General features: G+C 57.4%; 1 protein-coding gene across 2 annotated transcripts in view; it reads right to left on the bottom strand.

Moving 5' to 3' along the window:
* Window positions 1-849: 849 nt before the first annotated feature.
* LOC115302702 (alpha-1-antichymotrypsin-like) overlaps window positions 850-9,871 on the bottom strand; it is an 18,538-nt gene continuing 9,516 nt past the window's right edge. Inside the window, exons 1-5 of one of the 2 annotated variants that reach the window (XM_029952637.1) lie at window positions 9,335-9,429; window positions 7,220-7,873; window positions 4,686-4,959; window positions 2,304-2,454; window positions 850-1,270 (exon numbers count right to left, since the gene is read on the bottom strand). In XM_029952637.1, coding sequence (XP_029808497.1) covers window positions 1,067-1,270; window positions 2,304-2,454; window positions 4,686-4,959; window positions 7,220-7,865 — 1,275 coding nt within the window. In that variant the 5' untranslated portion in view covers window positions 7,866-7,873; window positions 9,335-9,429 and the 3' untranslated portion in view covers window positions 850-1,066. Of the gene's footprint in view, window positions 1,271-2,303; window positions 2,455-4,685; window positions 4,960-7,219; window positions 7,874-9,334; window positions 9,430-9,871 lie in introns of those variants that run through there. The other variant, XM_029952638.1, reaches the window with a different exon arrangement.

The following is a 9,871-nucleotide window of genomic DNA, read 5'->3' on the forward strand; positions in this document are numbered from 1 at the left end:
AGACGAAGAGACAGAGAATCCCAAGCAGGCTCCATGATGCCAGCATAGAGCCTGACATGGGGCTTGAACTCACTAAGCCGTGATATCATGACCTGAACTGAAACCAAGTCGGTCGCCTATCTGACTGAGCCCCCCAGGCCCCGTCACTGTGAGAATCTTGAAGGGCAGACACTTTGCAGTTCGGAGCGGTCCTCTGAGCTGGAGCAGGTCAGGACAACACCCTCCCGACAACAATTCCTCGCTGGGTGGGCTTGGGGGAGAAAACTGAGCCTCTCTGTTCCTCAGTTTCCGCATCTATACAATGGGGCTCCGAATACCCTATAGGCTCTCATTGCAATTGTCCATTTGTGGTGCATGTGCTCCCAGCCTCCACTCTGCTGGCTGAGGGTTCCATGTGTTGGCGAGAACTCAGGACCGGCGAGGCAGGTGAGGAGCTCCGGCCAGAAACTGCAAGTAGCTACTCTCCCTGGATTGGGGGGCTGGGGGTCAAAGGAGGCATCTTAGAGGAGGGAAGGCCCAAGGTCAGGAGGTCCAGGGCTATGTCAGATATGGTTGGTGGGGTGGGCAGGGGGCTGTGTATAGACATTCTGGGTCCAGGAGAGGGTAAGGATGAGACTAGATCCAGGGACAAGGGAGCCCACGGATGAAGGACTCAGGCTGCAGGCTCTGCTCCTGCCTTGGGCCTGAGGTCCCGGTGGGTGTGGCCAGAAGCACTGGGGGCAGAGGAGCCCAAGGCCTGGGTGACACTGAGCCCCATGGAAGGGCTGGGACATGGCCCCTGGGCACAGGCAGGTGTAGGCATGTGGAGTCAGGCAGATCAGGGTAGAAAGGCACCAAGAAAGCGTCCAATCCCAGAAAGGTGGTTTATTGCTGTCTGGAGGGCTCAGAGCCTCCATCCAAAGGTCCACAGGCTCCCTGTGCGTGTGGAAGCCACGAGGCAGGCTCATCGGCACCGTGTAAAGGATGAGCCAGGCACGCGGCTCCCTGGTGCACCGAGGCCAGGCTGCGTCTGGGGACCTGGGCCCCCGGCACCCTAGGAAGGGGCCTCAGCACTTGAGGGGGAGCCCTAGGCTTGTTTGGGGTTGGCGACTTTGGCCCAAAAGAGGATGTCCTCGGTTTCTTCATGGTGTAAGGAGAGAAGAAATGGTCTGTCGAAACTGATGATGAGCAGCGGGCCTATTCTTCCAGACATAAAAACGATCTTAACTTCTGTGGCTGCTGCCGCCTCTGTACCCTCCTCGGCCACGTCGAGCACGGTCTTGTGGACCATCTGTGGGGATGTAAGAGCGTTAGCCCCCAAACATGGGGAGGGCAAGAGCTGAACCACCTGCTGGAGGCGAGTTTATACCCTGGCCTGTCACTGAGCTGCTCAACAGGATCCATTTGTTTGTTCCTCCTGACGACCCTGGAGCAGTCTTGCATAGACCCAATGCACAGATACACAAACTGAGGCCCAGGTTCATAATGATATAGAGGAAGCGCATCCTCATCTGAGTGCCTCTCTGTCTGAGTCCGGAGACTCTGCTGCCCCCCAAACGCACCATATAATGTAGACGGAGGGTCAAGGGCCACAGGAGGCATTCTTCTTGCCAGCAACTTTCTGGCAGCTTCTCTGCCTTGAAGCAGCCGCCCAGGGCATCTCCGTGGACAGGAAGGACCCCACTGCTTTCATCACCCCTCCTGTCCCATCTGAAAGGACCCCGGGCCCTTGGCTACTTGGGGGGATGTGGCTTCACATCCTGGACCCCCTGGGCCCCTCTGCACACACCCCTCCGTTACCAGGCCCTTTGGAAAGTGGGGTGCAGAGGAGAGAGGAAGGCCCAGACACCCTGCTTCATTCCGGGGACCCTGTTTCTAGAATCGCAGTGCAAAGGTCCCCTTATTTCCTTTCATACCCTTAGGGCGTGTCCTTAGTCGCCCTGTGGCGGTGATTAGCTAGGGCCTGTCCCCTGCTCTGCCCAGCACCGCACACTGGCCAAGAACCATCACCCCCATTTCACAGGTGAAAACTTGAGGGATTGGGGACTTTAATTGTTTGCCGCTGTAAATAATGGCAGTAAAAGTGGGACACGGATGGGGGCCACCTCTCATTCCATGCCAGCTCTTCCCCAAGAGTGGCTTGTGTGTCACATTGGGTGGCAAGGGGAGGTGGGGACCCGCTCTCCACAGCACTCCTGGGGTTGAGGATGTCGTAGGGCGGGGGCCCGGATCATGAGAATTATAGTTATTTATACAAACGCAAGACAATGCAAATGTGGGCGGGGCCTTTACCCCTGAAGCTCAGACAGAGGATGAGTTCTCACCTGGGAGACTGCTAGGTTCTTCTCTCTGGCGACTCCTGACAGATCGGCCTGGTTGCTGAAGACCTTCCGGATGCCCAGCTTGGGCAGTATGTCTTCCAGATTATAGCTGCTGGAGATGGAGAACTTGGGCAAGAAGAGCCTGTCTATCATCCTGGCAGAAGAGAAGGGTTCACGTGAGCACCTGCTTGTCTCAATGCTCAGCTCCCACCTCCCGGCACAGCCTTCCCTGCTTTCATTTCCAACCAGCTGGCTGGAAATAAGCACTCATTTCTTGAGTGTCATCTTCTGCTTTTTCAGTTGAGGAGGGGAGGAGAGAGCGAACGTGAGTAGGGAGGAGTAGAGAGGAAGAGACAAGAGCATCCCAAGCAGGCTCCGCACTGTCAGGGCAGATCCCAATGCGGGGCTTGAACTCAAGAACCATGAGCCGAAATCCAGAGTCAGATGCATTATCGACCCAGCCACCCAGGAGCCCCTCATTCCCTCAGTTTCTTGACCCCTTGAGCTCTATCTTGTCAATTTATTCATTATTCAGTCACATCTGCAAATGCCTACATGTGCCAGGCAGGGGGCCAGGGCTGGGGCTGTGGCGGCACCAATGCCTGCCTTGGTCTCCTCCCTGCAAGCTTCTAGTGAAGCAGGAAACACACTCCCTCCAAGAGGGATTCCAAAGCATGCTCCGTGGGCACATGGGAGGCTTCCTGTAGGAGGTGGCGTCAAGCCTGGGTCCTGAAGGAGGGGAAGGAGCTAGCTGGGTGGAGAGGAGAGCAAGAGGCAGGTGGATGAACTTGCAGGAAGGCAGGAAGTAACAGAGGATGGGCCACCTAGTGGAGGGAGGCCTTACTGTTGGAGATGAGGAGCAGGGGCGGGGCTGGACTTGAAGGGATTATATTCCAAGCCATTGAGGGTCTCCATCTGGGCTGTCTGGTGACCGCCCTGAGTGCAGGGGCTTCTTTGGCTACTGAGCAGGGCTGGTGGTGGTTCCTGGGGCAGGAGCTGATATTTCTCGCGTCCAAGCTTTCCTCTCTCTGTTTATTCCCTTAAGGCTCTTGTCCCTGTTTGTCTGGTTTTACGATTGCCAGACACGAGGAGACTGTGTCTCCCAGAGACCCTGAGTCCCATGAGCAGGGAGGATGTCTATTTCTCTCCACATTCATTCTTTCCTTCCTTCATCCATTCCTTCATCTATTGACTCACCCATCCTAGCACCCATCGCAGGCTAGGAATGTGTAGAGGTGCATATTTCCTAGGTGCTTTGTCAATGAAAGGTGTTTGATGAATATTCTACCCATTTACACCTGATCATTAAGCCCCTGCTGCGCAGGAGCTGTGTGGGGCTGCAGGAAGGAGGTGTTGCAGTGGGGTCCCTGTGTCATGGGACTTCCTGGGATCTGACCCACAGGTGCCTCCCCGTGTCCCCATCACTGGGACTGGGCCCAGGACTGCCTCCCTGTGTCCACAGGGACTGGGCCCAGGACTCCCCTTGCCTCGCTTGTCCCCCTTGACCTTGGTCCTCTGCATTCCATGTCCTAGCCTGTCTCTACCCTCAGGTTTATCTGAAACTGACCACTTCTCTCACTTATTGCCCACAGGACCCCTCCACGCCTGCCCTCAGTAGTCTATTCTCCACTCCGCTTCCTGGTGGTCTTGTTACAACCATCCTCAGAGCTTTCACTCTTTGGCACAAGATCATGTGATGAATCGCTTTTTCACTTAGAGAACGAAGAGGTGAGGATTTCAGGGGGCCTGCATGGCCCAGCTTAACTGGAACCATCCCGTGAGTCCCTCCGACTTCTCCTGACTCTCACTCTGTTCCAGCCTGACTCACCTCACTGATACCAGACTTACCAGGCTTTGCTTGGAGGCTTTGCACTGGTTGTTCCCTCTGCCAGGCATGCCTTTCCCTGACATACCCACAGGGCTCGGTCCCTCGTGTCTGGATGCTGCTGCTCAAGTATCCTCTTTAAAATCACTAACCTCCTCTTGGTTGGTTCCATTTTCCGAATCCTTCCACCTGCTCCATTCCCCATCCCCACACCTTCCTGTCTTAACGTCCAGAGTACTAAACAGTTTACCTATTTATTATATGTATTTATTTTCTCATTTTCTAGTTATGAAGTCAGCTCCATGGAGGGGGGATCTATGTTTTACTTGCTGACATATCCTCAGGGTCTAAATCAGGGCCTGGCCCATCACAGCTGCTGGGTCAACCTGTGTGATGGAGCAACAGATGGGCCAAGGGCAAGGTCATCCCAACCCCTCCTTCCCCTGCCCAGTGTTGGGAAGCATTCTCTCCTCCCCGCGCCCTGCCCCGGACATGAGGAGGCCCTGCGCGCTGGGGCCAGGGGGTCGGGAGGGTGGCCGCGGAGGAAGGAGGGGTCTCACCTCATCTGCAGGGAGTCTCTCCACCGCCTCAGTGTCTCTGGGAGCAGTGCGGCCTCCACGGCCGCCATCCTGCCCTCGTCGGGGAGAACGAAGAGGGCGCTGTCGTTGCTCAGGTACCGGAGCGCCACCACCGTGCAGCGCAGCTGCTCGTCCCGGAAGTAGGGCAGCCTCACGTCCTCGAGGCTCATCATGGGCACGTTTACCCGCTTTCTCTTGCTCACATGGAACTTTGACTCAAAAGTGTCTCTGGGGTCGAAGGGCGTCTTCCATTTGGCTAGAGGTCAGAGAACTCCGTGAATACAGGGTTGCCCAGTTCCTACCCCTTCTCTGCCCGGGGTCCCTGGGTGATGAAGACCTTTGGCGCCCCGTTGGGCACCCCACGGGCCTTGTAGGGGCAGCCCTGCTTTGGTTTGCAGGGGCGCCTTGGCAAGCAGGTGGGCCGCCAGGGGTGCGGGAGAGCCCATGGGTCTGGGCCGGGAAGGCGCTGTGGAGCAAAGATCTGGGTGACTGCAGTGAGCGAGAGCCCTGCAGGAATTTGGGAATAGCAGGTGCAAGAGACAGAGAGGGAGAGAGAGGGAGAGAGAGAGAGAGAGAGGGGCCGGGGTCAGGGAAGAGAGGGGTGAGCGGCCAGGCAGGTCCATGGGCTGCAGCAGGCTGCAGCAGGCTGAGGGATGGAAGCCCCGGACCCCCTTAGAGCAACAACATCAGTGACCCCTAGTTGGCCACCCAGGCGTTGGCATTGGAGGGATGTCCACACAGGTCCACAGCCTCCTCAAAGAGGCTGAAACAAGGGGCAAAATGGGAACTTGAGCGCAGGGAGGAGTCAGCCGAGGAGAGGGCCCAGGTCTCTGCCCCCAGGAGGACTGGAGCACTGGGCAGGGGGTGTGGGAGCTCCTTTGCTGGGAAAGCGAGCCCTTCCCCCATCCTTTCTGCTCCTGTTCCCCCCTCCTCCCCCCTTCTTCCACTCCTCCCACCCTCTTCTGTCCACTTCTTCCCCTCTCCCTTCACTCCCTCCACTCCCTCCCTCTCCCCTCCCTTCCCTCTACTCCTTCCCCATCCCCTACCTTTCCTTTCTCCCTCCCCCTCCCCCTTAATTGTTTGAAGCAGCAGAGGAGGGGACCCCCCCCCCCACTCCAGGCTGGTGTGTCCCTGGGTAGGAGAATTTGGAGGAGAAAATCCTCGGACAGGGCAGGCTGGTAGGAGGGGAAAACACAGGAGACACTCAAAGAATAAACAGGACGCATCCTGCCCTGATTCATTTTACAGTTTTACATAGAAATCTGGTTCCACCCCCCCATTTACAACTGCAAACCTGCCTGGGAGGGTCCAGCTCCAGGACTCAGCAGAACCCTCCTTATTCTGTGCGGCTTTCTGGGTCCACACGCGGCTCCTGTCAGTGGGACACCTGATTGCTCCCTGACTCCCTGATCAGTCTTTGGGACTCAGGCTATGATCTATCCCCATTGGGACCCGGGCTATGTTTTCACCCCATTAGGACTCCAGCTATATATTGGCCCCGTTGGGACTCGGACTGTGTTTTGGCCCAGTCGGGACGCTGCTCCTCAAGGCCGACCCTATCTGCTTGCCCTCCTTCTCTTCCCAACGTATGGGCTGAGGTCTACGTTTGCGGAGTTTCTGCCCACGGGGTGGGGGCCCTGGACCAGCTAGAATCTGGGAGTGGGTCCTGTCTTGGGTGTTGCCCTCCCCACAAGGCATTTCCCCAAACGGGGACCCTGCCTCTACCTACCACCCTCAAGATTTCAGGGGATCCCGGTGCCTGGAGGTTCAGTCGGTTAAGCGACTGTCTCATGGTTTCAGCTGAGGTCATGACCACACAATTCACGAGTTCAAGCCCCGCTTTGAGCCCCACACTGACAGTGTCGAGCCTGCTTGGGCCTCCCTCTCTCTCATTCTCCCTCTGCCCCTTCCTTGCTTTGTCTCTCACTCTCTCTCAAAATAATGAATACACTTAAAAGCTTATAGGGGGTCATGATTGCAGAACCCTCAGTTGCCAGGCCCTTAGAGGCTGCCTTCCTGTGTTCATGGCCTCCAGTGGGGCTGGGACCCCCCCATCCCAACCCCAGTGGTTGAGTCCCCGGGCAGGACAGAGCCTAGATCAGAATGGTCCCACTGGTGTGGCACCAGCAGAGGGCTTTCTGAGCATGTCCAAAGGCGTCTCTTGAGGACCCAGTTGACGTTCCCACCCACCCAAGAGTGATTTGAAGTGCAGCCCCTTCCTCCTGGTCACCAGACAAGTGTGGCTCTGACTCAGTTGAAGGGTAATTGGGCCCCTTGGCAGTTACCATCCTACAATGACAAAGCGCCATTCAGCAAACCTGAAGAGAAGCCACTGCTTACAGGCGAGGCGGGACCTTGGTGCCAGCCTCCGCCCCTCCGCCCACCCCGGGGACCAAGGGCACCTGCTGCATGCTGGCTTCCCTAATAACGCAGTTGGCTACACCAGGCCAGAAATGGCCCTGAAGGATCAGAACCACAGCTCCCGCTTCCGTCCAAACCCTCAGCCGGGCCCTCACCTTTAAGGAAGATGTAGTTCACCAGGACCATGGCTGTGTGCTCATCAAGGTCCTTGACCAACTCCGCAATTTTCCCCCGGGTCCTGTTCCTCACGTAGTCATTGATGAGCCTCCTGGCCGCAGCCGAGTCCTGGAAGTCGGCGGGCAAGGCCTCGGTGGCGTAGAGCGCCCTGGCGTCCTCCCTGAACTTGTCCAGCAGCTGCAGCCGCTCGCTGACGAACATGGCGTTGCCCACGCTCAGCTGGCGCCCGTCGCCCGGCTGGCCAAGGGTCCGCAGCAGGCGCTGGAAGCCGCGGTGGACTTCCGGGTCAGGGGTCTCCGTGAGGTTGAACTTGAGGCCTTCGAGGATCTCGGTGCGGGTGGCGCCGTGGGCCCCCAGGGAGAGGAACGCCAAGGCGACGGAGATGCTCAGGGGGGAGAAGACGACGTTCTTGGTGGGGGTCTTCGAAGCCAGTTGCTTGTAGAGGCTGACGGTGAAGTCCACGTTGCTGGAGGCTAGTTGGAGGCTGTCCACAGGCGTCCCGGTGTGTTGGGTCTCCTGGGTGACTGTCTCTGGGGCAAGCGTCCCCCCCAGGAGACAGTGGACAGGAGACCAGAGCCCAGCCACCAGGAGCCCCAAAGCCAAGAGGGGTGACATTCCCCCCATGCTCAACTCTGCAAAACAAAGCTCTTTTAAGTCTTGGAGGTCAGATGGTTTCCGGACCGCCTCCCACTGCCTTCCATGTGGACTGTGTTCTATTCTCCGCCTCCTTTAGATTAGTGACCTTCCACAGGAAGGCCCTCTCCAGGACCCAGACACGGGTGGTTGCATTACATTTGACATACGTCATTTTCCCTCCGGGAAAACCTGGGCACAGAGAGGTGAAGGCTCTAGTCCGCAGTCACACAGCAAGCAAAGGGAGGAGCAGGGCATGGAGCCCGGTTTGCCTGGTCCCTACGCCTGGTGGGGAGGAAGCAGTGTGGGCTTCTGAGCCGCAGAGACCTGGACTAGGATTCCATTTCGGTCACTTGGCCTTGCTGTGTGGTGACAGCCAGTGACTGGCCCTCTCAGAGCCTCCGTTCCCATGTCTACACAACGCGGTGTGTAGGTCACGTGAGAGACATGGTGGAGGCCCCCTCGCAGCAGGTGCACCTCCCTCAAGCCACCCCGTCTCTGAAACTACCAGCCAGGCCAGAGCTCCGACTCCACGGGGAGAAGGGACGGAGCCCTAGTGGCAAGGATCACAGAGGGGCTGAGTTCAAGGCCAGTGACCGCAGCAAACAGGATTATTTACCCTCAGCCTCTGCCCACTCATCCCAGAGTCCAGAGGAGAAAGGAGCAGCTTCTGAGATGGGGAGGGGAAGTGGGGCAGGAAGAGAGGGAGGGGAGGAGAGGGAGGGGGAGAGGGAGGGGCGGCAGAGGAGGGAATGGAGCCCCTTTCCATCAGGGGCCCTGGAAACACCCTCAGACAAGCCCAGGGGCAGGGCGGTCCATTGCCTCAATACTTTGTTTACTCTCCGGCTGATGCAACCCAGAGTTAGACATCCAACCCCCGCTCCCCGCACACCCCCCCAATGATTTCTGTAGAAAAAAACTTTGGGCAATTTTGCAGCCTGGCTCTGTTTCTGAACAATCCTCTAGCTTGCTGGACAGGTTGCTGCCTGTGTGTCTGGCCGGGGAACCTGGAGGGGAGAGGAGCCACGGACCAGCCCCCACGGAGACCCCGTGGCCTCTGCCCAGAGGGACCCTATGCACCCGTTCTGTTTGCATCTCGCGGTGAGGGCAGCACCCTGCGCCAGACAAGAAGAGGCCCCTCGCGCCCCTCGGAGCAGTCGTGGTCCCACGGCCCCATGTGGGGGGTACCCAGGTGGCTAGAGTCAGAATCCAAAAGTCTGGAGGGAGAAACGGCCAGAGGAGCCCCCGTGCACCGTGCACCCCTTTGCTAGTGTGAAAACCCAGACCCAGAGAGCACTTGTTTCCAGAGGGTTCGGCTTCAGAGCCAGCGCCCCAGCAGTCCCAGGGCTCTGGCTCACCTCCTCCTGGGTCCATCCCGCCTCCCAGGCTTCACCCAGTGCTGAGAAGCTCCTAGAACAATGGGTTCCTTTGCCCCCAGGACGGACAGCCCCGTGCATTACCTGCCTCTGAGCTGGACGTGGTCAGCGGATCCGCCGCTGCCCGCAGTGCTGGGTCCTCGCGGATGCCCGCACTTATTTACCCCTGCGAGGAACCCCTCCCCTCGCTTGGGAAATGCTGGCAGGGGCACCTGAGTGTCCGTTTCAAGACTCGAGTGGCCAGATAGTCATATCCGGTAACCTGGTTCATTAGATCGCTGGAATGTTCCAGTTACAAGAACAACTCCTGCTTGTTTCTTTAAACGCACACACACACACACACACACACACACACACACACACACCAGCTTTCCTTTTCGTTGTTTTCTTTTATGAAACATTCATTGAGGAACACATGAAAACCCAGGAAATACAGAGAAGGGCACGGGAAAATCCTCCCCCTGAATTTCGTCACCCAGCTCACATTTCGTTGCGTTTGTTTTATAAGGTCACTTTCCTTGGATACGTGTATGTATGTGGTGTGAGTCTTCATACACAAACTCATATTTTTAAATTTTTGTTTTATGTTTTTATTTTATTTTATTGTAGAGAGCAAGTGGG

The sequence above is a fragment of the Suricata suricatta genome, chromosome 9 (genome assembly GCF_006229205.1).
Source record: "Suricata suricatta isolate VVHF042 chromosome 9, meerkat_22Aug2017_6uvM2_HiC, whole genome shotgun sequence".
NCBI classification, from domain to species: Eukaryota; Metazoa; Chordata; class Mammalia; order Carnivora; family Herpestidae; genus Suricata; species Suricata suricatta.